The 27128-nt window shown below is 42.0% G+C and overlaps 1 protein-coding gene across 1 annotated transcript in view; it reads left to right on the top strand.

Moving 5' to 3' along the window:
* Window positions 1-5521: 5521 nt before the first annotated feature.
* LOC310811284 (dynein axonemal heavy chain 11) overlaps window positions 5522-27128 on the top strand; it is a gene marked incomplete at both ends in the record, with an annotated part of 70685 nt that continues 49078 nt past the window's right edge. The window contains 2 exons of the mRNA XM_083679403.1: window positions 5522-5545; window positions 5654-5845. Coding sequence (XP_083535529.1) covers window positions 5522-5545; window positions 5654-5845 — 216 coding nt within the window. The remainder of the gene's footprint in view (window positions 5546-5653; window positions 5846-27128) is intronic.

A 27128-nucleotide genomic window follows, 5' to 3' on the forward strand; every position in this document is an offset into this window, starting at 1 on the left:
TCATTTAATTTTGGTGTGAAATAATTAGTCTAAATTGCATCTTGAATATATACAATATATATTGAAGTCCTTTTCTTCCATGATTTCAGCATTGAACTTTAAGATTTAAGATGTGAATTATTGTGTTAAATGCTCAGAGATTGTGGCTATTACATGCTATATATGCCCCTAAACCATCTCTGCTGCTCTCAGTCAATCAATTCAGGACCATATCTGGAGAAGCATAAGTGGGGCAGTTATAGCAAACAAAAAGCTATCAGTGATTCTGAATGGAGAAAAAAAAACTAAAGGGGTCAAACGTCAATGGCAGCGACTATCAGAGAGGGTGGGATTGTTATCAATAATGGCTTGTATGATTGAGAGTGAGAGATTAGAGTGGAATAAAGCTTTGGGTGGGTGGTGGGCAGTTTTACTCTGGAGTGATACACACATGCATACGATACACGTGTACATACAGAGACGCTTAGGTAAACGCATGTCATCTGGGAACATGAGGACTGCACAGATGAGGACTGCACAGATGAGGACTGCACAGATGGGAGTGACCACTACATTTGCCACCACTGTGAATCACACAAATATATCTGTGGCTGAGCATTGGGTCATTTTAAACTTTAGGCTACTGATCTTTAGCCTACCTGTTCATGAGATCTAATTAAGATGTCATTTTGTATTTTGTTGCTCAGACAATGAAGATATTATTTTTGAAAAGGATCCACCGTGGATCAAAACATTGTTACCATTAAATGGTCACTCTAGGATTTTGTGATTCTGCCATCACATAAAAAAATTAACCATTCGTATTTTGCAAGGGCTTGCAATTTTAACCACACTTTTACAGTGTAAAAGGGTCCAATCAAAAAAGGGCTCACAATTTTGACCAATTACAGTACTGTTATCCAGTCCAATCAAACCACACATCAACAACTGTTTTGTCCCCTGTCAGCGTGTTCACAGTTGAAGCTGATAGTGGACAGCTGACAGGCAGAGCAAGGGACAAAAATTCGCTCAAATCCGGAGCAAATGTACTTTTTGGATTAAAATACTATACTGTATAAAATACAATACTGTGATCCAAACATCCTCCTTAGAGCATGAATGATTAGAAGACAGATGTACATTTCTGATCTAAAAAAAATGACTGTTCTAGGTTTAGTGGTCTGAGTAATAGAGTTAACTGCAAACAATGTTACAATTGCCACTGGTCTCCCCTACCAATCAAGAGTTTCTACACTGAATTATTTCAAGGGTTACCAAACCACTGGCCAATCAACCTCACACAAGCTCGCTTGGTAATGGCCAATCCATATGGTTTCCGCAAGCAGTACACAGAATGCTCTTGTGAGCTTAGCTTCTTCCTTCTACACACAATACACAATGTGAAGTTACAAGAGAATGTACAGTATGTGTATAACCATTTTCATCAGCGTCTGGAGACACACACAATATATAGCTGGCAATCAGATTTGACTATTTGTTGCTTTCATGCAATGATTTTACACTCAAATTCAGACTAATGAGGAACATTGACTTCCAATATCAGTGTACCCTCCCCCCATACCTCTACTGGCTGCACACTCAGGACTTCAATTTAACTCTTTGCACTACTAATTGTTTACACATCCCATATTTATCATATTGGTCTCTATTTATACATCTTACATATGTAACATACCCCAAGACCTATATATCATATTGATATTCATCTCATGTACACTCACCGAACACTTTATTAGGAACACCTGTACACCTTCTCATGGTGGAGGTGGTGTAATGGTGTGGGGAATGTTTTCTTGGCACACTTTGGGCCCGTTAATACCAATCAATCATCACTTGAATGCCACAGCCTATTTGAGTATTGTTGCTGACCATGTGCATCCCTTCATGGCCACAATTTACCCATCTTCTAATGGCTACATCCAGCATGATAATGCACCATGTCACAAAGCAAAAGTCGTCTCAAACTGGTTTCATGAACATGACAATGAGTTCAGTGTTTTAGTGTTTCAGTGGCCTTCCCAGTCACCAGATCTGAAACCAATAGAACACCTTTCAGATTTGGTAGAACGGGAGATTAACAGCTTGAAAGTGCACCTGAAAAATCTGCAGGAATTGCATGATGCAATCATGTCATCATGGACCAGAATCTCAAAGGAATGTTTCCAACTTCTTGTGGCTATCAATCAATGCCACGAAGAATTGAGGCTGTTTTGAGAGCAAAGGGATTAGTATAGTGTTCCTAATAAAATGTTCTGTGAGTGTATATTCACTTATTATATTCATTTATTTATACTCACTGTAATATCTATACTATAAGACCATGCACTGTCTACAATATGTCTTTTGCACTATGCCACTATTTGCACTATTTGGTTAGATGCCAAACTGCATTTCGTTGTCTCAGTACTTGTACTTTGTGCAATGACAATAAAGTTGAATCTAATTTAATCAAATCTAATCTAATGAATCACAGAACCACTTTTCTATCTCAATATCCAATGCATCCCATTTTGCTTTCAATACAGCATAAACACGTTTGTTATTTGTTGTCTGTGTTTTGGACCAGGACCTACACAACATTTATGAAGGCAGATATTGAGGGTAAGTAAAAAGGTCATTTTACATGTAGTCATTTCCATCCCAAGTTGTGTACTCATTCCAAGTAATTCAGTTGAGCCTACAATTGGGAGTTATTGGTATTTGGGACAATATGGTCAATATGTCTATTGATCAGTTTGAGGTCTTCTCTTGTCTGTCAATAGTAGTAGATTAATCTAATTATGGTTCCTCTCTCTTTCACTCATTAACTGTCACCACGGGAACCCTTAACCACCTCCAACCAGGGACAAAGCCATCAAAACATTAGGACAGTCCTGTTAGTCTCCTACTTCTCTCCTCAGCCAACTGCCATAAAGCCTTCACAATGCTACCATACACATTTCATTAACATTTATAATAGTACATCTTTGTCATGACATATGCAGTGGTTAGAGCAACTGTTTGTCTTGGTATTCCTGATGTATTGATATTATGATTTTAGAACCCATTCATATGGGCTTTCATACTATCACAGTCCAATGCTTTCCTTTTTACTACACAGTTGCTGCATATATTGTTGCAAAGAGGTCAGAATTCATTATGGTCTATCTATCTTAAGAACACACAGTCCCACTCCTGTAGCTACACTGTTTAGACCAGGTCAGCCTTAAGGCTTAAAGGGAAACTCCTCAGCATGACAGAGTGCATTGAGTTTAACAGAGGATGCCTGACACAGGATAGCAGAGCACAGAGAAGAAATGGGCAACGTCCCATCTGAGCATTGAGGGGCCTGGCACTGACATTTCCATGTAAATACTAGTGCCCCACGGTTTCAGCCAAACAATTATTTATACTCCTCCTCTAATCAGTCTTTTTCTACCCACAAACAGTCTTTCTCTGTCCACACACACACACACACACACACACACACACACACACACACACACACACACACACACACACACACACAGAGGAGGGAAAGAGGGCACACTCACTCAAGGAGGGAAAGCGGCTTGTTTGTTTGGCCTGTCACTTTGCCCTGGAGTTTGTGTCCGTTCAGTGACTCCCCTATCTCAGCAGGATTTTCGAGGAAAGTCATATGAGTTGGAAATCTTCTCTGGCAAGTGCAACACTTCATCAAGGGTGAAGACTCCCTGGCTATCAGAGATGTATCAGTCCGTCTGATAAAGCCCTCACCCAGGTCCCCGCACAGCAACATCCCATCATAAATAAAAAGAGCAGAAAAGAGGCCTTTGTCACTGTTTATCTGCTCTGCTTTTCTTCCTCGTCCTTGATTTCCTCTTCAGAAAATTGATGAACCCTTAAATTGAAGCGGAGGGCTTGACAGGTAATGGTTAGCGTGATAACTGCTCAGATTTCATCAGCCAGGATTTTTTTTCTCTCTGTGTGCAATTGTTGAACTTTCAGCTAGATTACCTGTCATCCAGTGCATCAGATACAAATGTAGAGCTGGGGAGATACAGCCAATGCTGATAGGAAGAGAAAAGATGGCATGAGATCCTGGAAAAGAAAGGAGACACATTTAGCCAATCTGATAGCAACATACAGTACAACACATCACTCCAATCACAGTATGGTTCTCTTTCAGTCAAACCCCCACTACAGGACGCACACTCTGTGTACCCATTAGCTAAAGACCCATATACAATCACGCCTGGTACAGGCCGATGACGCTTGGAGGCAGACAGCCCCACCTACCGCTCATAGGCCGCACCTACCGCTTCTTCTACCGAGAATCCTATGATTCTCCTGGGCCGTTACGTTGTCTCTACTTGAATCCTATGATTCTCCTGGGGCGTTACGTTGTCTCTACTTGAATCCTGCGGTTCACCTCGACTTTCAAAGAAGAATACTGACAAATTTGGTAAACCAAATAAGACAGTCTTCACCTTGTGCACACCTGCTACTCTCTGAGCTAGCAGTGTAACACGGGAAGGTTGATAGCTAGCTTGTGTACTTGCAATAACTCTGAATTTGTTTAAGCCCTGCTAGCTTGATAATAATTCTTACAAGAGGTATGGTATTCCTACAAGAGGTATGGAGATCTACTGTGCAGATGAAAAAAGGCAGTACAGGGACAAAGTGGAATTGCTTCACCATGGCTTCGACGCCCAACGCATGTGGAGTGGTCTTCAATCCGTTAAGGACTATAAGGCGAAATCGATCTTTGTTATGCACACCAATGCCTCTCTTTCAGACAAGCTCAACACTGTGGTTTCAGGCCAACAACACAGAGCCATGATGACTGTGTGCTATCAATCTCTGTGGCCGATGTAAAAAATACTTTTAAGAGGGTGAATACTCACAAAGCAGCCAACCCGGACGGCGTTCCAGGTCGTTACATCAGAGCATGCATTGACCAGTTGCAGATGTTTTTACAGACATGTTCAACCTTTCCCTGTCCCAGTCTGTGGTCCCCACCTGTTCTAAGGTGACCGCCATTGTTCCTGTCCTAAGAAATCCAAAGGTAATCTGCCTAAATGACTATCGCCCCTTAGCACTCACATCTGTCATCATGAAGTGCTTTGAGAGGCTGGTCAAGTCCACATTACCTAACACAACTGGACCCCCTCCAATTTGCATACTGCCAAACAGATCCACAGATGACGCAATTGCCATTGCACTGCACCCTGCTTTATCTCACCTGGACAAGAGGGGCCCCCCCAGGGCTGTGTGCTCTGTCCCCTTCTGTACTCACTGTCACCCATGACTGGGAGGCCACACACATCTCCAATTCTAAATATATATATACACATATATGCCATTTAGCTGACACTTTTATCCAAAGTGACTTACATTGCAGTTGTAGGCTGTTGTAGGCCTCATCACAGATAGTGATAAGACAGCCTACAGGGAGGAGGTACAGTAAGAGGCCTGGCAGAGTGGAGCCAGGACAACAACTTCTCCCTCAACATCAGCAAAACACACACACACACACACACACACACACCCTTCCACATCGATGGGGCTGAAGTGGAGAGGATCAGTAAGTTCCTTGGTGTACACATCGTGGTTCCATCTCGCCAGCGCCTGTTCTTCCTCAGGCGGCTGAGGAAATTTGGCATGGACTCTCAGATCCTCTCCAATTCTATAGGTGCACATCGAGAGCATCCTGTCTGGCTGCATTGCCCATGACCGCAGGGCTCTACAGAGGGTGTTGAAAATGGCACAGTACATCATAGGGAGCAAGCTTCTGGCTGTAGAGGAAATCTTCTCCAAGAAGTGTCCGGAAGGAAGATCATTATTGTCCCAAGCGAAGAGCCAATTGTTCCACCCTCATCCCAAGGTGATGGATCTATGAGTTTGGCCTGTGAAAGGTCCAACCTAGACTCGGAAGGCTGGCTGTAGCAGTTTCCTACAGTAAAGCAATACAACAGGGTAGCAACCCCTTGCCTGTTAATAGATCTGTTTAAGAGCTTTGTTTAAGAGCTCTTTATTTATTTAAGAGTCTGTTATTTTACCCTGGATTACAACTGCTTTCAATTCAAACTATTTTTTTTACAGTTTGTAACTTATATGTAGAGTAAAATCAGAAATAAAACGTTTATAGTGGTTGCTATCATTTTCAAGTATCTCCAAATATATTGACAGAAGTGTTCCTTTTGTAACACAGTTGGTATGTTACTTGTGCAGACAGTAGTTTTGTTCCGTACTCAGTATGAAATTGCTCTGGTTGTTTGTGAGAGACAACCTATGAAATTTTGTCTCCAACAGGCACAGTCTAATCTGCATTTGATCTTTTGCTCTATCAACGTTATGGTAACCAATAGAGCTGAAATCTTTGGCAGATGTGCAATAGCAAATTTTCCTCAGCTATTATAGCATTATAAACACTCGGTTAGAGTTACATAAAACATGTATATTTTTGACTGGGAGATTTTCTGACGAGCGAAACAGCTGTGCTGGCCTTACAATGCATTAAGTATTTCATCCCTTTTAGATGGTTAAATTGTGCATGAAATGTTGCTGGCGCAGGGTTCTCCCGAGCTGGACTGATTAGGCAACATCTGTTACATTGGGAGAAATCCGTGTCGTTTCTAATTAGCTGTCAGGCTGCGGCTACGTTGTGCCTGATGGTGCCGGGTCTCTGCCACAGGTTCCTCTGCTCGTCCTGTCACCTGCCTGTGTCCTCCCCCCCTCCTCTGTCTACACTCTCCTCCCCCGCTCCCCCTCTCCCTCTCTCACACTCTCATCAGCTGTAATTAGAGTGCAGGGCCCATACAAAAGAGCACGCTGGGAGTCAGCCCCAAGCCCATCTGTGCAGCCCTGTCATCAGCCAGCACACGGCTCCTCTAACACTGGGGGCCGCTCCCGAGCTAGGCCCCCGCAAGCTGACGGCACGGTCATTCTGGCCCCCTCAAACTTCTCGCTCAACCCCCTCCCTCCTTCTCTCACTCACTCACTCACTCTCCCTCTCCCTCCCTCCCTCTTTTCCCCTTCCTTCTCCCCTCTCCCCCACCTACACTGAAAGGAAATCCATCGCAACTGAGGTGATTCATCTTGCTTTAATAAGGCCAGAACATCAGTAAATATTAAGTACACCACAGACAGGAAGGATTGTCAGACAACACTGTTATCAACTATTGACAAAGTGGAAGTTTAGATGGATGGAATGTGCTGAAATCCATAAGGACAAATGAGATTACTCAGTAGCCTCAAAGAAACTTAAGAAGAGACGACTGATGAAGCATTGAGCTGATACATCTGTTGCTTTGTTACAAAATTATAATTCTGTGAGATATATTGCAGTTTCCTTTTTATGTCTTAGAGAATAGCTATGGTTGTACAGACCATATTTCAATAATTACTTCCTGACCAGCAATATCTTAGTCATAGTGGGCTTTCATATATTTATGGCATATTTACATTTTCTGGCACATTACATTTTCCTTCCTATAATGGCTCTTCATACAGTGAACACCTACTGTACGTTTGACATGTCAATGCTTAAAGGACAACTCTCATAATAAACCATCCCAATATCTTTTATGGTCAATTGATTCATTTTAACAGTAAATCGATACTTTTTGATTAAAGTTTCACAAGGTCAAAGAAAAGGCATATGTTCTGATTAGCTTGCCAATAAGTAACTGTCTGTTTTAGCACTGATGCCACAGCATCTATTTTGATTATGTGTGCTGGTCTGTACAGTTTGTTTTTCTGAGATGACCATAGTTGTGTTTCTTGGAGAGCATTATTTTCCTAGTGTGAGCTTGCATTGGACCTGAACTAACACATGCTGACCATTCAGCTGTGATTACAGTCAAGCCATTACAGCTAAATTAGCCAAAGTGGAGCTGCACAACCTTTTTACGTATTGCTTCCAACCGTGCTGCTACCTGCTACCTCCATGCAAGCACTTAACATAGTGAGACTTCCTCTTTGTTTCCGTCTCCATGTCTGACTCAGTCTCTGATCAAGACACAGACTGACACAGTGTACACATCTGTCCCCTTTGGCAATCTCCTGGAAGTTCAAATGCAGAGGCAGACAAGGGGTGGAACCGCTGGGTGAAGCGAGAGGAAGTTCCGTTTGAATAGTGCCTTAAGGCAGCAGATGAGACAAGTAGTTAAAGCAGAGAGGTAATCACCAGACTGCTGGCCTCATTAGAGGACTGTCTTCACTGTGCAGAAGCCTCATGAAATTCATAAGAAAAGGTTACATACAATTTCATGAACTTAGTGATTTGAACCAATCAAACATTCTGCTGTAGAAAGTTCTTATATGCAGTGTCAACTAGTTTAGCTAAAATGAAAATCAGTTTCAAGTCCATTGTAAAGAATTGTAGAACATCATGATAAACAATACCTTTTCTGTGTTGTATGATGTTTATTTCTTGATATTCATACGTCAGTTGGGGTACCATACACCAGCAGCTACACCCTTGGAGTCTCGCTCTTACAGGAAAAAGGGAAATGATGAGGGTAAAAAAGGAAAATGACAAAAGTGTGTCTTTGGAGTAGATGCAAGGTTGTTGTAATTCTACTGGGAGCAAATCAAGACTGAGGAGAAAAACTGTTTGTGACCAAGAATGACAGCCCTGCGAGAATGTCACAGCAATTGTGGGGCCATCACTGGCAAGGGATGATGGGTGATTGCTTTGCGTTCCACGGCAAGTCCATCCTCGGGGACATTGCACAACCTTGCTCATCCCTGACCAAACCTTTGGCGCTGACATTTAAAGTGTTGATTTTTGAGCACTTATGCTAATTGTTGTAATTTTCCTGATGAAGCGCCATTCTGATACCTTGATGTGGCCAAGATAGTTTTACATTTTCTGTGCAGTCCTCTTTGCCATTTGGTCTGTGTAGTGTCAGCTCAGAGTGCTACTGAAAGCAGACAAAATTGCAAGCAAATTGCATCAGATTGCCAACATTGTGAAAAGGTAAATTGCTCGCAAATCTATTTAAACCACTGGCCTATTTTCATCAGCTATGGTACTTGGTATTCATGATTGCTTAATTGGCGACCTTTTCTATTGTGTAGTGCTTTATGGTACGATGGAAAGCGATCTTTAACAAACCAATTACCCTTTTTTCTCCTCACTACTACATTAGAGCTGTGATTGCGACAGCGAGTCCTTTGTAAATGAACTTTCTGATTTCAATGATGTTTTTTTTTTTACTGATAGAGAATAAAGTGTCGTTTGTTTGGTATGATGTTGTGTGTGAAGGCTTTTTGTAGAGGAGATTGTCAAAGGGAATGGACGCTCCGAGTCGTGCCCTGCCTGTCAGTGACAGTGTTTAGTCTATCTAATGACCCTTTTCCATGTGAGGGACTAATCAAAGATAGACAGAAATATTTGGTCACATTGTCAAAAGCAAATTTATACTGTATGGCTGAATAAAATGCATTTAAAGATTTGAACATTTGCTAATGTAGGAGGGATGTTTTGTTATTGGACTAATACGTTGTTTTTTCTATTTTTTTTGTGGGACCCTCCTCCAAATGATTTCTCAACACGCACATTCTATTCCACACTCTGTTCCAATCTCTTCTAACCATATGAGGAAATGCTCTGCTGTATGTGTGTGTTTGTATGTGTGTGTGTGTGTCTCTTTCCGTGTGTGTGTGTGTGTGTGTGTGTGTGTGTGTGTCTGTGGCTGTGTGTGTGTGTGCGCATGGAAATATTCCAATGTGTGCACCTCAATCTTGTAAATGGACAAGCAACTTGAGATCGGTTCATTCGAAGCATAACCAATATATTTTCTATAAGCAATAAAAGGTGTCGAACAGCCAGAGGGCTTTTTAATAATGTCACAAAAATGATCATATATTTTAGGCAAATATCCCTCAACTACCTACTCATGCCTCTCAGGCAGTTTAGGTTAGTTTAGATTTGTTCCTGTCTAAAGTTCTTTGATCATCGCCTCTTTCAAATAAATCCAACACCTCCTCACCAAGTGTGCTGGAATGATAGATAGATCCAGAAGTGATAGCATGTGCCACAAGGCTATAATCAGTCTTCCAAATACAGTAATATTCATTTTGTAATTGTACTTTTTCTGATCTACATAGCTTCAATCAATCAAGTAGTCAGCTACAAAAAAAACGTACTCTCCCCAGCTGAAATGTATGATGATGAGAAAGTACTTTCCCTCTGACACAGTCACAATATTCCTGTAGATGAAGTGAAAATGTGCAGAAGTGCTGCCATTCTGTTCACATCTCTTCCATAAGAGAGCCTGCAACAGAATTAACCCTGGATTAACCCAACAGGCCTGAGTGCAAGGTAATGGGCTGGGCTAATGTGTGTGTGTGCCCGCTGCCAGGTACCATTCACTCTCCCTGGCACAGTTAACGCCGTCTGAGGGGCAGCGTGACAGCATGGTCATCACTGTACAGCTGGTATCTGCATGGCACTGCCAGGCAGGGATAATGTCCACCATGCCATCCCCAGGCTCAACAGGATCACTGGTTTCTGCCCTTGTCCACATCTCTGGAAACATCAGAGGCGACTTGTGAGAGTTCATGTTTTCTGCTAAGTTATTGTATTGACATTAGTTTCCTAACACTCTTTTTTACCCCAAACCATTTACTGTATCTGTTTGAATGGTAAAACCCAAATACTGAGGGATGGTCTCATGCTCATTACAGTGCCTTCTGAGACACAGGAAGTCAGCCCAATGAGTGACATTATGTGTGCTATATTTCGGAATGTTAATGAGGATCACTTGAATGAGCGACAGATATCTGGGAATGGGCATGCTCTGTTCTGTAATTACTACATTGAATGCAGATGGACACATTATGATGGGACTTCCAAATATGGTAATCTCCAAAAGGACTGTCTAAATGACTGTAAGACAGACAACAGCCATTGGTGAAGTCATGACAAGTTACATTTAGAGCAGTTGTCTCCTGCCAAGGGGATAGTGTACTCCTCCTCACACACAAACAGGTCTCATCCTCAGGCCTGTGGAGCTCATTATCAATACCAGCGGCAGGGGAGTGGAATGTGTGCCTGGGAGGAGAATCAAGGCTGAGCATAGTGTCAACAAGGAAGATACCCCCTCCCCTGTAGATTAGCTTATTTTGACTGTGGTCAGGCCCTTACACGGAAACAGGGGGTGGGCTGGATTTTTTTTTGTTCTGTTTGTATGTGTGTGAGGGAGAGGGAGAGAGTGTAGGGGGGGGAGGGGGGGGGGGGGGGTGTATATATTACTTCCCCTGCTGCTCCACTGGCCCAGAGCTCAGTGGCTGGGGCCCTGACAGAGGGGGGAGGGTGGAGGGGTTAGGGCTGTAAATTTTCTCTGAGTCAGGGCAAAGCTGATTGATCTCTGAGTGTAAAATCGATAAGAAGACACTGTCATTTTTGTAAAGGATGAGCTGGAAAGGGAAAATAAATTAAGACTCCCCAGATCGAGCTGGCCGTGCACGCAGCAGGCTGGGCCTCATTAATTCAGTGCAGTCTGTATTTTGGTAATGTTGTGTCCACAGCTTCAATCTCACAGGTGCCTCGCTGTGGCAGAGTGTGCTGGCGACAGCAGGCCCTTTATTACGCCATGTATATTTCATCGCCGCCGCCACGGCGACGAATCAGACGCTTGCCCTTGCTCTCTCTCCCCCCCCCCCCCCGTGTCTTGATTCCTGATTAATCCATTTTAGTATTTTCCGAAATATATCACACCAGGGGTTGATTAAATCAGAAATTGAAAGCCATTGTCTTTCTTGCATGTCCTTTATCAGAACTAATGTAGCGCCTGTGGTCATTTGTCTTGAGTTGTTACAAGAAATAAAGACTGGTGCACTTTTCTCTGCTGCGAGATATTGCAGGAAGATTAATTTACTACTTCTCATCTCTTACCTCCTCCGTTTTCTGTCTGGCATGTCTCCTTTGATATTTTTCATGCTTAGATATGCTGTTTTCACTTATTCGTTCCTGTTTAACCTTGATCTTCTCATCTATTATATTACACTTCTTCCGGGCACTGAGTGAATATAGTCCTCATGGCCTTACTGGATTGATGGTTACAGAAACCATTGCATAATCTCAACTTTCACGGGGCCATTTTTCACCATGTGCCCTCCTATGTTTCATCAGTGCTCATGATGGGCTACCGTGCTTACAGCAGCATCTGATGTGTGTGTTAGTGTGTGTGTGTTATGCCTGTGCGCTGTGTGTCCACATGTAAGACATCATGTGTCTGAGGCCGTATGCATGCATGAACATGAGATGTTTGTTTGTGTGTGTGTGTGAGTGTGAGTGTGAGTGTGAGTTCGAGTGTGTGTGCATATGTGAGTGTGTGTGTGTGTGTGTGTGTGTGTGTGTGTGTGTGTCTATGTGTGTGCGCACTATCTCACTATGTTGTCTACATTTTTTTCTCCATCCCACCCAGGCAATTCTATCTAGTCCCCTAATGTGTCAGTTGTAGCTGAGGAGCCACTTATCACAGCGCTGTCTCCATTGCACGCTGGGGCCATTAAGGACACATCAGGCCCATCAGGAGGAAACTCTCAGGGATGGAGGCCTGGCAGGCATTATGTACACCCTGTGGCCTCACTTTAAATAAGCTCTGGATCAGTTGGGCTAGCTTGTAGGGGCTTTAGTACAGCAGGTCCTATGGGAAAGCTGTATCTGACAGTATGGGAACTCCAACGGTCACACTTCACATGGATGGTAAAACCTCATTAGCTGGGGACTTTTTGGCTCTCTAATGAAAAGCGTTGCTGTTGTAATAAAGTGTGAACAATTTTATAGTGCATATAGTACACTTCTTGAGTTTAGCTCACATTTTTTTTCTAAGAGTGTATTCAATAGGTATTTTAGTGGGGTAAAATACATTATTCAAGAAGAGCTACCTGAATACAAATGAACTGTGATTGTATAAAATACTGCAGTAATATCATATGAATTATTAGTCAGCGACTGTGTGTAACACATAGTTGAGAAATTATCTTGACCACTCTTGAGGAGATCTAAATTGAATTGACTAATAGCAATGTATAAAAGCGATCAAATCAAAAAGTTTAGAGAGGATCACAGAAATCTGTGTTTTGCAAAGCACAAGAGCAAGCACTTGCAGTAGTGTGGCGCAGAGAGGTAATTTGTATGTGAAATACTAATTTAAATCCCATTCAATAAGCCGGTTATCAAATTAAATCAGGGCTCTGTCAGGCCTGCCACTCGGGCTTTTGGGCCAGACATCATGTGTAAAATTGGCCAACAAGAGATTTGGGGGAGCGCTCTGCACGCCCCTGTCACTTCATCCCTTTGGCCCCCTTTAGGGGGCCCTGCCCGGGGTCAGCGCTCCTGGAGGGCTGCCTCTATGGACTGCCACAGGGCGACAGGGCCACAACACCACCTCCAGCTGGGCGACTTATTACAGCCCCGTCCCTTTTCCCCCATCTTGCCCCTCCTCACCTGCCCCAGCCATTCACACCATCATCACGCCATCACATATTCATGAAGCTGCCGGTGGGGGGGGGGTTCCAGGGTAGGGTGGCTATGGGGTGTGTGTGTGTGTGTGTGTGTGTGTGTGTGTGTGTGGGGGGGGGGGGTAGTTGTTGGAGACGGTAGGGGGGTGCTTCTGCAGGTGGCTGTCACATCCGTAATTGCCTGATACTTCCCTCCGCGGCGTAAAATTGTTTTCATTATGTGTCATGCACACAGAGCCAGGCAAGGGGCCCTTGAGAGTGTTCCCAAGAGCCGGAGGGAGGAGGCACTCCACTTAAACAGCCGCTTAGCTCCAAATAAGAAAAGAGAAAAGGAGAGGAGAGAGGAGGTGGAGGAGGAGGAGGACAGGAGAGAGAGAAGGGGTGTGGAAAAAACAGAGGAAGCTCATCATTAACTGCGTTCGAACAACAGCAGACAAGTGCGAGCTCATGCACAAAAAACAGGCTGAGCTTATCCTAAACATCTCAGTTACCAGGGGGGAGTAGTGTAGCTTCAGCCACCCTGGGTGCTCCTGGAGGGCTTCGTGGTCATAGGGGGGAGAAAAACAAGGGAGCGGGAAAAGAAAAGGAGAAAAAGTTTCCACCTGACTGGAGTTCCCATGGTTTGCCATGCAGGAGGGTAAGCAGGTCTCAGCAATAAACTCAGGCTTTGTCAGCCAATAATGCTCAGTCAGGTCCCTCCATTGGGATTCAAGGGTGTCTTTTTCTCTGCTCCCCACGCTGCACTAATCACAGGCCTACTTTGTTTAATTGCGGCAAAAGGGAGAAAATGTGTTCAAGAAGTCATCCTAATCCCTCCCCCTTAGCCCCCTACTCCCTCCCACCCCCTCCGGCTTCCTCCCTCCAGCCCCTCTCTCTTCTCTCTCTCTCTCTCACACTCCACCCCCCTTTTCCTTTTTTAATGAATTGTGGAACTATGCAGAGACAACAAACAGCGCAGCCCTGATAAATAAGGGGTATGGATGGGGAGGGGAGAGTCGTAGGTAAGGGCCTGAGGCTTTGGCTGAGTGTGTATGGAAAAGAGATGCTTCCGCTGATTTAGAGGACGCAACAAGTGAGATTACAGTGCCGTTTGGATGCTGCTGATGCACAGGGAGGTGGTGGTGGTGGTGGTGGTGGTGGTGGTGGTGGTGTGTGTGGGGGGGGGGGATCAATTGGGGAATAAAACCTCAATGCAGTTAGCTGCTGGTAGCCTGCTGGGCATGCAGGCTCAGTATAATGACCCCAGTAAAAGCGCGTCAAAGCTCCAATAATGGACACAAATTCGCTCCTTCTATTTTTCAAACGGAGACTTAGAAACTTAAGGTGCAGCGCATTGTACTTGATGACTCCTGGGTCACCAGCGCCAGGGGGGGCAGGGGAGGGGAATTATCAATCAGGCCTCCTCGTCTTTCTAAAGCTGAATAAAGAGCGACCCATGAAGAGACAAACCAGTCCCTTTTTAACCAAGGGCTTTTCTTATTCATTAGATCCGGATTCTGGCTTCTCCCTTTACCTCCTTTTCCAGGGAATAGGGGCATCTCAACCAGCCATAGAAAACCACTCAGTGGAAGTAGAATTTTTTGGAAATAAAGGAGCCATGAGCTAAAGTTTAAAATAATGCAAAAAAAGGCCTCTCCTACTTCTACATGAGCCAACTCAAATTATGGTAACGGTTAGCTTGATCAATAACACAAAAAAGATATGATGATAAATTCAATAACAATGTTTGTGAACAGCACAGGATTTCAGAAACAAAAAATCCCTCTGAATTTCCATCTTGTTTTTTTAAAAATAGCTTTTGATAATTATAGTTGTTTTGTTGTCAATCTCTTGGTTGTGCCTTTCCCTGGCCATCAGTTTTCCTTTAATAACGCTTGACTGTTATCCAATGATTTGACAAACAGAGGCTGAGATGACAACATTCAATATTCTGAATGTAGTACTTGGTCCTGAAAAACACAAACAAATTACAAAACTGTAACTCCCAAACCTTCACTGCAAGATGATACCTAAAGAAAAAACTCAATCACAAGTCAATGTGGTACTTTGTTCGTGTTAACGGGTTAAGTGAACAAAATATTTTTAAAATAACTAGAATGTACTCATTGTTATGAGAATGTGGAGGACGCTATTAGTAGTAATGTGAGTGGAGGCATGAGGGTTTAGATGAGAAAATCCACCCTAAGTAAATGACTTCCCATGTGACCTGGGGCAAGTCACTTAACCCCTGTGTTCATGCCCACTGCCCAAGTTTAAATAAGAGGATTGCTCAGTCCCATCCCCATACACACTAGGAGTCCTCCCGGACCAAATCATTTTGCTCAGGGTGAAAAGCCCTGATCTCAATGCCCTAGAGCGGAGAAGCCCTTGATCTGTCAAAAAATATTCTATATCTATTGCAGTTCAACCATTTGCGTAAGCTACACGCTCATATACATAAACACTCTATACCTTTAATGTAAGAGAAAACATACAGTCATGAATAGCACAGTACATTGTAGTAGATACTCCAACCACATTCAAAAGGCAATTCAAAATAAACTGATGATGAGGTCATATCTAACCATAAACAACTAAATCCTGGCATAACAAATGCATAACACTGAAATAATTTTATATATAGAATGGTTCTTAAAACAGGAGATTAATCAAGTGCAATTGCTATTCATGGATTTCTTTTCTGACGAAAATGTCTGAGATTCACATTGTTCTAGTTGCTGGATGTCCCTCCCTTAGTCCCCTGACTTCTGTGAAGCCCACTGGAGACTGTAGCAAGCCAATGAGGGCCACCGTGGCCTCTGAATGTAGCATTATGTCCCAATCTCTTTCTCACTCCCTGAAAGACTGTTTAAATGGTTTGGTTTATTATTGCTCAAGGAAGGCTAAAGGCTTCTGTCAGCGTTTGGGAGAGGGAATCGCTGCCTCTTTACTGGACAGCTGTTCGGGACTTACCCCACTTTTCATATGGATATGTATGTTAATGACAGGCAATGGAGTGGAGATGAAGAGGCCTGAGCGCTAGGCCCTCTCTTCAGCGCACTTCTAAAGCCCCCACAAAAGGAGCAGTAAAAGAGACCGCAATGGTGAAGCTCCCACTTTTGTGCCCTGAATTAGTTCTGCAAGCAATGAAAGTGATCTTTTCTGGGCGACAGGGGAAGTCTGCCGATGGCTGGACCAGCTCATTAGCACAAAAGTCTGTTGGGACAGATAATTGACTGACGCAGATCCCCCCGTCTGTCACAACACTGCCCAGACTGCAGGATGGAGCGCACATAGAAACAAACACTTTTCCTTAAAAAAACTCAACTTACACTTTCTATTACAGGTTTCCTCCCCTTTTCTCTAGGTGTTGTTGTGTTTACTTCCTCCATGCTAATGCTAAATCCTATGCTCTGCTGACAGCTATGGAACAGTGCTTCCTGTTGATGTCGACACTGTTGATATCTGATCTGTTGGCTTTAGTAGAGAAGAGAAAAAAAAAGAACAGGAGAGGTTTGATAACAGTGTTTGTGCTGCGAATCAATATTTTGTTTGCCTATCCCAAGAAAATACTCATTTGCAGAGTCTAATGTGATGCAAAATGTGGGAATATGATGCAAAATCATTGTCATACCATGTTACTTTTCAACAGTACAATATAACTATAGGTATTGAAATGTTGTGGCTGTAGAAATAAATATGTGTGAAATATCACAAAGTCTCTCTTCTTACCAGTCTCAGTGCAACAACTTCATGCTATCCATGTAACTACTGAATTTAAGAGTGTTCAAAATTACTTTTCAACAGGTAAAAATGAATGACTGAACAGCATAGCACTAGAATAAGAAGTCTGCATGTGTTTCCTGATGTAAGTCAAGAGTTCTGTGCTTTTTTCATTCTCTCTTTATGGAGACTGCGTTGCACACATGCTCAGCACAGCAGAAGCTCCTAATGGCTGCCTTGTGGTTAAATTGACTGGAAAATGCTGTTTTAATTTTCATGTTAATTGAAATGGACTAATTGTTAATATATTCTGAGAGCAAAGTACCAAGATGAAATTGCTTTCTCAAAATCTGATCCATTTACAAATGGATTATGACAAGAATTTTGGAAAATGTGAGGCTATTCAAAAACAAATCAATGACATTTCTAAAGCCCTCTAACTAAATACTGCTTAAATTAAAAAAAGTTATTTTGACACAGTATATTTGTAGGTAGTTTAAAAACCCTTGCAAGTTTAGAAACACATAAGACAGGGACTGTGTGGGGGAATCCTCTCGAAAACAATTGCTATCCATTTTATGAGCAAAAGAATTTTGTCAGGCAGCTAAACAGAGTGTTCTTCATGGTCCCTCCTTCACGGGCAACTAGAGAAATTAGCCCTACGTTTCTCGGCTCTCACACATGGATACACACGCTTGCATGGACACAAGAAAAATTTCTTTTCTTCTGTCAGCATTCCTGGCCAACAATGGCTAGATTAGTGGACGTGAGGGCCCCCTCGGGGGCACGTATTGTGGCACAGAATACCCTCGGCAGGAACAGCTGGTAGGGGTTAATGGCTACTGAACCTCTCAGCCGGAGCCCTTTCTCTATTGTGTGTTCCGCTCATGGGAAGGAAGGAGGCCACTGACAGCTTCTGGGGTGTGAGGGACCCTCAGAACAGCACTAGGGTCACCCAAATGGGGAGCGGGGCAGAGGGTGGGGGGTAAGGGGCTAAGGGGGAGGGGAGGTTGGTGCTGAGGGTGGTAGGTTGGTGGCAATAGAGGGAACTCTCTGTGGACCAGGAACCCAAAGCTGCACTTCAGGACAGGGAACTGCAGAATTAGCATCAGTGCATATTCAGCAGATAACAATGAGGGCTGGGCAATACGGGGGGCACACTGTACACAACACTGAGGGCAATACAGAAGTCTGTCAATTATACCAGGGAGATTAAGATGGAGAAAATTACTACTTTAAGAATGCCATATTTTTGGTTATCTTGATGGAGTATTATTGTGGCATTTATGACTTACAAATAGAATAGCAATTTACAATCAAATGGTTGGTTTTATACAGTATTGTGAAGTACTATTATCGCTGCACAGTAAAAGCAAGTCCAGTTAAACAAATGATGCAAGATTCATTAATTGTTATGTGATCTCTATTTGCAATAAGATAAAACAAAACAAAATGTATTTTGCAACAGCAGTATTATACCTTGCAATGTAAAATTGCCATGTTTTCACTCTGTAAATGATTTCAAACTTATGTTCAAAAGGTATTCACTGTCTACATTTTCTAAAGTCAGGGGAAAGGTTGGCGAGTATTTAACCCATTCTATGTATTAAGTAGAGAGAAAAAATATTTTGACTGATGAAAGGTGTACCACCTTATTTGAAGTAAACAAAATCCTGCGTAATCAGCTTGCCAATCTGTATGTAAATGCCCACTGACCATTATGGAGATGGTGAATAATCCTTCAAAAAGTATTGTCAAAGCCCCCTTTCACACAAATGATGTCTCGCCTGGAATATCCCAGCATCTTAATGACCCTGTTGCCTCATTTTAGTGATGGGGCCTGTTGTGATCTAGGGCTGGGGGTCATTCTAATGGGGCTACTCTCCTGTAATGGTCTCAGGCATTAGTATTCAAAGCTGGTGACACACAGGAATAAGCAGTCTTCAGATGTTGCTTCTTGGCTCTCTGTGTTTCAACCACCAAGGCGAGCTGTTCTTTCCTTCTATTCCCTCTATGTGTGTGTGGCCTGCCTCCGCTCCACTCAGGCATCACAGGGCCCAGACTTTGCCACCCAGAGGAGCCTCTCTCTGTCAGGGCTGCTGGGAGCTGCACCTCAGAATTAATCCCCCAGCCACCCACCCCCCCCTGGGCAGCGTGGAGAAGCCCCTACTCCTGATCCAGTGCAGCCCCACACCGCCAGCCGCACTCATTAGACGGCTGATTATGATAGCGCTCCGGTGTAATGTTTAATCGAGTCTGACACCTGATTCGCCCTGTTACAAATCCCGTCATGCAAATTGAGCCATTTGTGTTGTTTGATATGGAGAGATGGGCTATGAAATGAAAGATTAGCCCTGAGATGAGGCGCTGGGGACGTGTGCCCTCTGCTCCTGCCGCTGTGATTACAAAGATGGGAACAAGCGCCTTTTTACGCTAGTGTATTGGGCCAGCGAAGATTAAATTAACATAGCGTTTTTCTCTCTGCCCGAATCCTAGGAATAAGGAGAGCAGCCTATCTCTGAGTACATTTCTCATTTCCCCCACAAACAAGGGCCAGGATAATAGGACCACATCCTTGGAAATCATACCAGTCTGTGACAAGTGATGTAAATAATTCAACAGTATATATTTGTGTGCACTACACTGGGCATCCTTGTCCTTGTTTTTCAGGTTTGGAGTCAATCTAGAGCATGGGGAAGGTGTTATTGTATGTGACTCAAACTTAAATTAGTACGTTTCTATGAAATATCTGAATATCTGAATAGCAACTTCAACCTCTTTCAATAGCAAGAAAATCAAGATGTTTGGGGAAATTATTTGCATTTTCATAGTGACAAAAAATCTATTTTTTTCAGGTGTGCTAGCAAAAAAGCACAAAGAGCAAATCAACTGGCAGAGAGCACACTGCTTCCCATTTCTCACTGGCCTTCTGTTGCTTCCAGTGACAGTTGGAGGAAGTCCCCCCCTTCATCTCAAGTTGTCCCCTCAGTTATCAATACCCCCTCACTGTAAACATTTCATTTCCCCTTCCCCTCACTCCTGTCTTTGTTTAACACTTGTTGGGCAGACCTTAATCCGAAACACAAATTCAGTCAGTTAGTTAGCTGTCTCATTTTCTATTTGTCTCCTCCTAGCTACTCTCCTTCTTCTTCCTCCCCTGTGATAACATCAACATTTGTCCTCAGTGCTACTTTACCTCATGCTCTGGTATTTCTTCCTCTTAAATTTGATTGTGCTTTAAAAACATTTCCTGTTAAGTGGCTTCTTATTTGTCTTTGTCAATCTTATGGTTACAGCGCTGATGTTTATCTACTGTGCAACAATGGATTACATTACCGCAAACAGTGTCAGATGCTTTCAATAGCAGGGGGGACTTTTTATATTCACTTATGTGAGGACATTTCAGCAGAACAAATTAAACAGTGTTATGATTTCAATCACTCTCCGGGCATGTGGCCAGGCCTAGACTCTGAGTTATTGCAGCAGCAGGATCCTTTTATGTGAGTCAATCCCCGTCTCAGTGGAAATCTACCTGTTTTTACAAGTCATCTCCTCTGTGAAACACCTGTACTGAGCAACAGGCTCATTGTTTTCCTCTTACCTACATCGTAAAGATTGAGAGACCAAAGAGACAAGACAACGCCAGGCAAGTTTGCTGAATCACTCATCCTTCCTGGCGCCACTGGGCTGACTGAAGAGTTCCTGTCAAAAACACTCCACCACGAGATGTGTTTGACCAGAGATACCAGATGCTAGTCATTGTTACTACCATAATGTGGTTCTCTTTTGCTGAAGGGCAAACACTGTTTTTACATCCTACATTACAGGAATGCTACAGTACATTGAATGTGCATTGTGCTAACGTTACTTACATCTTGCATACTGTTAAATTAAAAAAGTTGATCTACAATCTACAGTATCATGGCTAATTTGTCATTACAAAAGAGTATTTTCATTTAAATATCCTATGTGTTGTGTTAATGCATGTTTGCAGTTTTAATATCTGAACATATATGTATATTATTAATAATAGTATGTGAAAATGTATATATTCTGTGTAAATAATATTTTCCAGTTGGCTGACAACTGTAGTTGGCTGTAGTGGTCACATAAGTAATACATCTCAATGTGCAGGACAACAATTTCTCTTTACCAGCCAGCACAAACACAATGTGACTTATTTTCCTCCCAAGTTTCAGTCAAGCTCCTGTGACCCATACCCTTTGGCACATAAAAGAGTGACCCGCTCTTTTCTGTTAAATATAAATGTTACTGTTTTCCTAAACTGCCCAGAATATTGTAAAGTTATGGATTAGTTGTCATGTTTGGCGGGTCTTATTGATGGTGCAAGAATGTGAAAGTAGCTCGCGACCTGGATGTAAAGATCAGGATTTATTGCCCAGAATCTCTTGAACAATTTTATCAAAAGCCCATTCCACTGTGACATTTTTTTCTCCCATAAATCAGCGAAGGGAAATCTATCAGTGGACAGTAGTGAGAGATAGATGAGCAGAGGGATGAGAGGGTCAGCAGAGATTTTTCACTGGCCCTCCGCATCACAGCAGTGCCCCTACTTTTTCACCTTTATGAATTGGTCTTTTACTGACTGGCTGTGGTTTTAATTTGTTTCACACTCTTTAATAAGAAAAAAAAAAGAACATTTAGACTTTGCACATAACATAATGTATTGATTGTTAAACCACTGGTGCATTGGGTTCCTTGTTCATATTCAGATAGAGCAAACTTTAGATAAATGATACAGAGAAAATGTATCCACCTCTGTGCTATTCATATTGTGGATATATTATTTGTTGGCAGCACTATTTGCAGTAATGTTAAGTATTAAAAAGATCTTTATAAATATATTTGTTGTACAATGCTATTTCATAAACATTGAGATATATCTGGTATTGTTTGTAAAAGATGGAGAATCGGTTTAAGGAGATACAAGCAATTAAGTTAAAATGGTAAAAATAAGTTGCATTATCTTAGTCAGATCTACATCCCCATCTTTAGGCATATGCTAAAAAGATAAATTGTCTCCTCAGAGAAAAGAGCTTACAGTACTTGTAATGTCAAGGCAGTACTCTGTAAATAACTACACCATAGCCTAGTCATATCAGTAGTAGGGTCATATTCATTGTTATAAACATTTCATGCTGCATAATATGAATTAAGAAAAATACAGAATGTGGTTCTGTAAAATAAGAAATGAAGGAGACAAAAAAGCTATTTTTTTCATCACCTGTGAGTGTTTCAAATAATCCAGATTTTTAAGGACACACACTGATATGTAACCTTTTTAGAAATAGTATTGTTCACTTCTGACGATGAGATTTGCTCAGTTTTTCCGTGCTTTGATTGATTTATTCCTTTGTCATTACTCTCAGTGCTCAGTGTTTGTGTTCATACAGTCCAGCCACCCAGTCCTGGTTGATTGAAGGCCTTCATTTCCTATGCGGTCATGTAAAGTAGAAGCCTTGAAATAGCACAATGACCTTGGTGTTCCTCTCTGATTCATTTTCCCCTGACATCCCCTCCACAGATGGTATTTCTCCTAGCGTCATCTCACAGGCTAAGTTACACTTGGGTTTATACAAGAGGATAAACACAGTACTGTATTCAGATTTTACAAAAGTGCATGCTATATCATTTTTTCCCCTGCAATACAGTATGCACTGGTGCATTGTCTGGAATTTTTCTGTACCTTTTGACAGAACCCTATTTGCTAGAGCAAGACTTTAACAGGTATTTTGAGAAATCACTTTTTAACAATGGTATTATGTAAATGCACGCACGCACGCACGCACGCACGCACGCATGCACACACACACACACACACATCCTGACCCGTCCTGTGAAGTGGTAAAATGGCTCCATGGGGTTGTCAGGTGACATTGTTGGCATACTTGCTTCTTGAGCCTTCGGGGACAGAAGCGGTGCACATAAGGAATGAGTGGGCTGCCTGGCGTCTCCTACCTGTCTGATTTACTGCCCTGCTGTGTTTGAAGTGGGACAGGCGGAATTCACTCCACTCTCGTCCCCTATGATCAGTGCTCATTGATTACAGCCCAGGTGAGGCCCCTAGCAGAGCCCATCAACTACAGGATACAGGAAGTGTCTGTCTGAGAAGGACCTACTGTAGCTCTCTCTTAACCCCTGGACTGTGTTATTGTGGACTGTATTTGTGTACACAATTTACTCTCTGCTATAGTCTGTTTGAACATCGAAATGTAACAACAGTGCTCTAAGAAGTGACTGTGGCGTGAGAGTAGCCTTAAGCTATATTACTGTGGTGTTTTAACCTGTTGTGAGCCCAGACAGCAAATTGAGAGCCTGGCGTCAGAGATATTTCTCTGTCAGACCTGTTCAGCACTACAGTGGGAGACACAAGCTAATACTTGTGGTGCATTTAGAACTGGAGCTCTTTTTAAGATCTCTGCCACCTACTGTATCACTCAGAGCAAAGAGAATTGCCCTTTTGAAAGGCACACAATGAGAAACAATATGCATATCCTACTTTTTGCTAGTTGACCATGGGAAGGCATAACATATGCAGAGAGCTTTATGGAATTCTGAATATAAATTGAGAATTTTGAATATTAATTTAAATGTGAAGTGACTGAACACCAATGTAACTAAAAATAAATGTTTTCAGTTGATTGTTTATAGTGTTGATAATTGTAAATGGTTTTGCTCCTGAAATATACAAGATGCAATGATTTTGAGATAACATTTATTATTATTTAACATTAGTAATGTAGTGATTACATTGTGTTCCAGTGCAGTAACCTGTTTCTAACAAGCACTATTCCACATAGTCCCTGAGGATCCATACATATTTTCCAACGCATTACACAGCCAATCAAATCAATCAACAACAGACATCTGTTTCAAGACAGCCTGATATTGGCGTGGTTTGGATGATTTCAGTCAATCAACTAGGTCGAATACTGTAATCTCTTCAGGCTCCCTCCAAAAAACAACCACACAGAGGGCTGGGCTGTCTAAGCCCAATGTTCATAGGCTGAATGAAAGGCTGTGATTGCAGGAAGCATTTTCATTCATTCTCCAAGCAGAATTGCAATGCTGATTCAGTGTCATTAGAGGTGATACCGACAGAAAATGCAGAACACAATCAAAACCGTGAAAACTTTAATAGAAAATGAACATCAAAGAAACTGATTGGGAACAAGATATTGTAAGAGAGCTGAGCTATCTTAAATACTTAAAAATTATACACAATGTAATGGAAGACATTCCATCTCAGAGTATAATCACCAGAGGACTCATCTGCATCTGCATCTCTTATGGTCATTGTATCTACTTTCATCACAAATATAAAGGAGAGGACATGGTAAATAAGAAAAGGTACATTGGTTGAATAATTTATACCATAAAATATCTGATGTGTATTTCCTCCTAGGTCTGTTCCCATGGTATATGTTCCTTTATTACAGAGTAAAAAAAAAAAGAAGACACAATAAAAACCGACTCAAAAAAGCAGTAGTGATGTAAGCAAAGCGTTTCCAGAAAGTCAGTTATGTATATTATGAGTCATGGACTGAATAGTCAGACAGGTCTTAAAGGCAGGTCTGTGGCGCCCACTGAGGGGAAGTGACATTGTAAATGGCCAAGGTGAAACATTTGGGATTAAAAAATGACGGAAAGATTGATTAAGGAAACACAGTGTCTTGTAAAATGGTGGGATAAAGGTGATGTCATAACTTATGGTAGGTGGAATTCAAAGGGATTGATTTAGGGTCATTCTATTGGGAGGTCCACTTCTACAAAGTTAGTCTAGCATTGAGCATCAGTCCTTTACTAGATGAGATATTTCATATTACCTTGTTATTACTTACTTGATGTAAACTATACAGTAAAAGATAAGTAGGAACATTTTTGCCAGAGCAGTTATGTATCTTTCTTTTTTATGCTGACCAGCTCAGTAGAGTAATAATCAAAAGTTTATACTACATTCAGTCAGTTAAAATGCTGGAAAGAAACGTGTATGTCATATACTACAAGGGTAAGCTAAGGAGCTTACCATTATATGATTATATCTTACAAAATTCTATTGCTAGTTTTGGGTCTCTTATGGGGTGGACCTAAATGGATGTGTGTAAATGTTGCGATTAAAAAAAATCACCCGCAATGTCTCTGCTGATTGTGATTTTATGTAACTACAAAGTGTTACACTTAGTTACAGCTATTTTCTGGACTTTTTGATACAGGTTACTAGGCAACAAGAGATTTAGCTTGCTCTGTGCTGTGTTATTCTTTTTCCTGTGTACAATGTATTCCACATCTGCATCCCTGGTGGTAGCTACATAGGGAGGCAGAATCAGCTAGTAAGTTGTCCTGTTAAAGTAGGAATGGGAGTTGTATTAGCAGAGGAATGGCCTCCTTATGATGAAGGTAGCATGTCCGGAAAACATTACTTATGTCTAATATTGTATTATATTGATCTTTATTAAAGCAATTGAAGTCATAGCATGCATGACCGTGGTCAGTCGGTAATGGAGCTAAGAAAATAAAGGGTTGTCTTCATTCAAGTGCAGTGTGTCTTTTTCCCACTTTACCATATTGTACTGTCTGGCAGAGAGGAGGAAAGCATGACAGTATATTTAGTCACTGGATGAATTAGTGCAAAATGTATTTTGAGTGTAGAATAAATTTGCCTGTCATATCAACCAGGAGTGAAGGCTGGTGATTTTCTCCCACTATAGGTTTGGTGGAGAGAAGTGCTTGGTCCATGTCATGAACGGCCAGTCAGTCTGACATTCTCACACAGTGTGCACCTACTAAAGGAGAGGCATGGACACACAAACAAGAGAATGCTTGGGGAGGTATTTGATGAATCCACTTGTTTGCTGAACAAATACACAGTACTCTGGACATTAATAGAAGGGGACTGTCAACTCGCAGAGCAAGAGTTGATGTTCTAAAGGCATTCGATGATCACCACTGACACCACAACAGGACTATTCAAACTCAGGGAGTGAGAAAAAGAGGTTCAGGCATGAACCGAGATGTAAGTGCTATGTACTTCTAGTATGTATTGCTGTTACTCATAGTTGGACAAAAACAATCTATTGTATGTTTTATACATTGACAACAATAACAGCAGCTCATCAGAACTGTAACAAATACACCCTGTACCTACTGTACATACTGTATCTAGGCAATTTCTGAGGTATTATTTCAGTGCAAATTTGGCACATTTTGCAAATACCAAATCCACAGTGATCTACTCCACTATATATTGATAGTTGTACCACAGCTTGGTTTAATACACGATTCTGATTGGGGCATTCTCGAGTGTAGATTATTACAGTAATGTTAATGCGTTCTACATTGAAGATGAAAAGCACAGCACATACGCATTTGTCAGAGGAGGACAAACCAGTACTGGAGGGATTTCCTTCCTATGACCTCCTTTTTCCATGGGGCAGTAAAGCAGATGACTGCTGTGAAATAAACAAGACTACAGTGACTCTGCATTAACATGTGTCAGATAAGAGACTTTCAAGTGTCTTGTGCGAACTAAATAATTTGCTGTTGCTGTTTTAGCATTTGAATGGCCACTTTAACTCTGAAAGCTCTCATTGTTTTGAGTTACGGCTCAGGCCCTATACTCCCAGTATCAGTTAAGACTCCTATTGAAGAGGAAATCAGAAAGCCAACATTTAAATTAAGGATAAGAGGCCCTGTGCCTTTGTGTGTGAAGAGCTAGAGGGACCTGTTTTGTTTCTCATCACTATATTGTCATTTCAATGGATTACTTAAAGGGCAAACAAAGCGATGCTGATAGCACTCTCACATCATGAATAAGATCAAATGTTTCTCATGTGTGCACATAATCTCTATGCCCAAACACTCATCCTAATATAGTATAGTATCAGTCCCACATCAACTCAATGACAATTCAAAATGAAGTGTCAACACACAAGAGTCAACACACTCAAGCTAATGCTAAACAAGCTAAT

This window comes from Argentina silus, assembly GCF_951799395.1.
Source record: "Argentina silus genome assembly, chromosome: 10".
Lineage (NCBI taxonomy): Eukaryota > Metazoa > Chordata > Actinopteri > Argentiniformes > Argentinidae > Argentina > Argentina silus.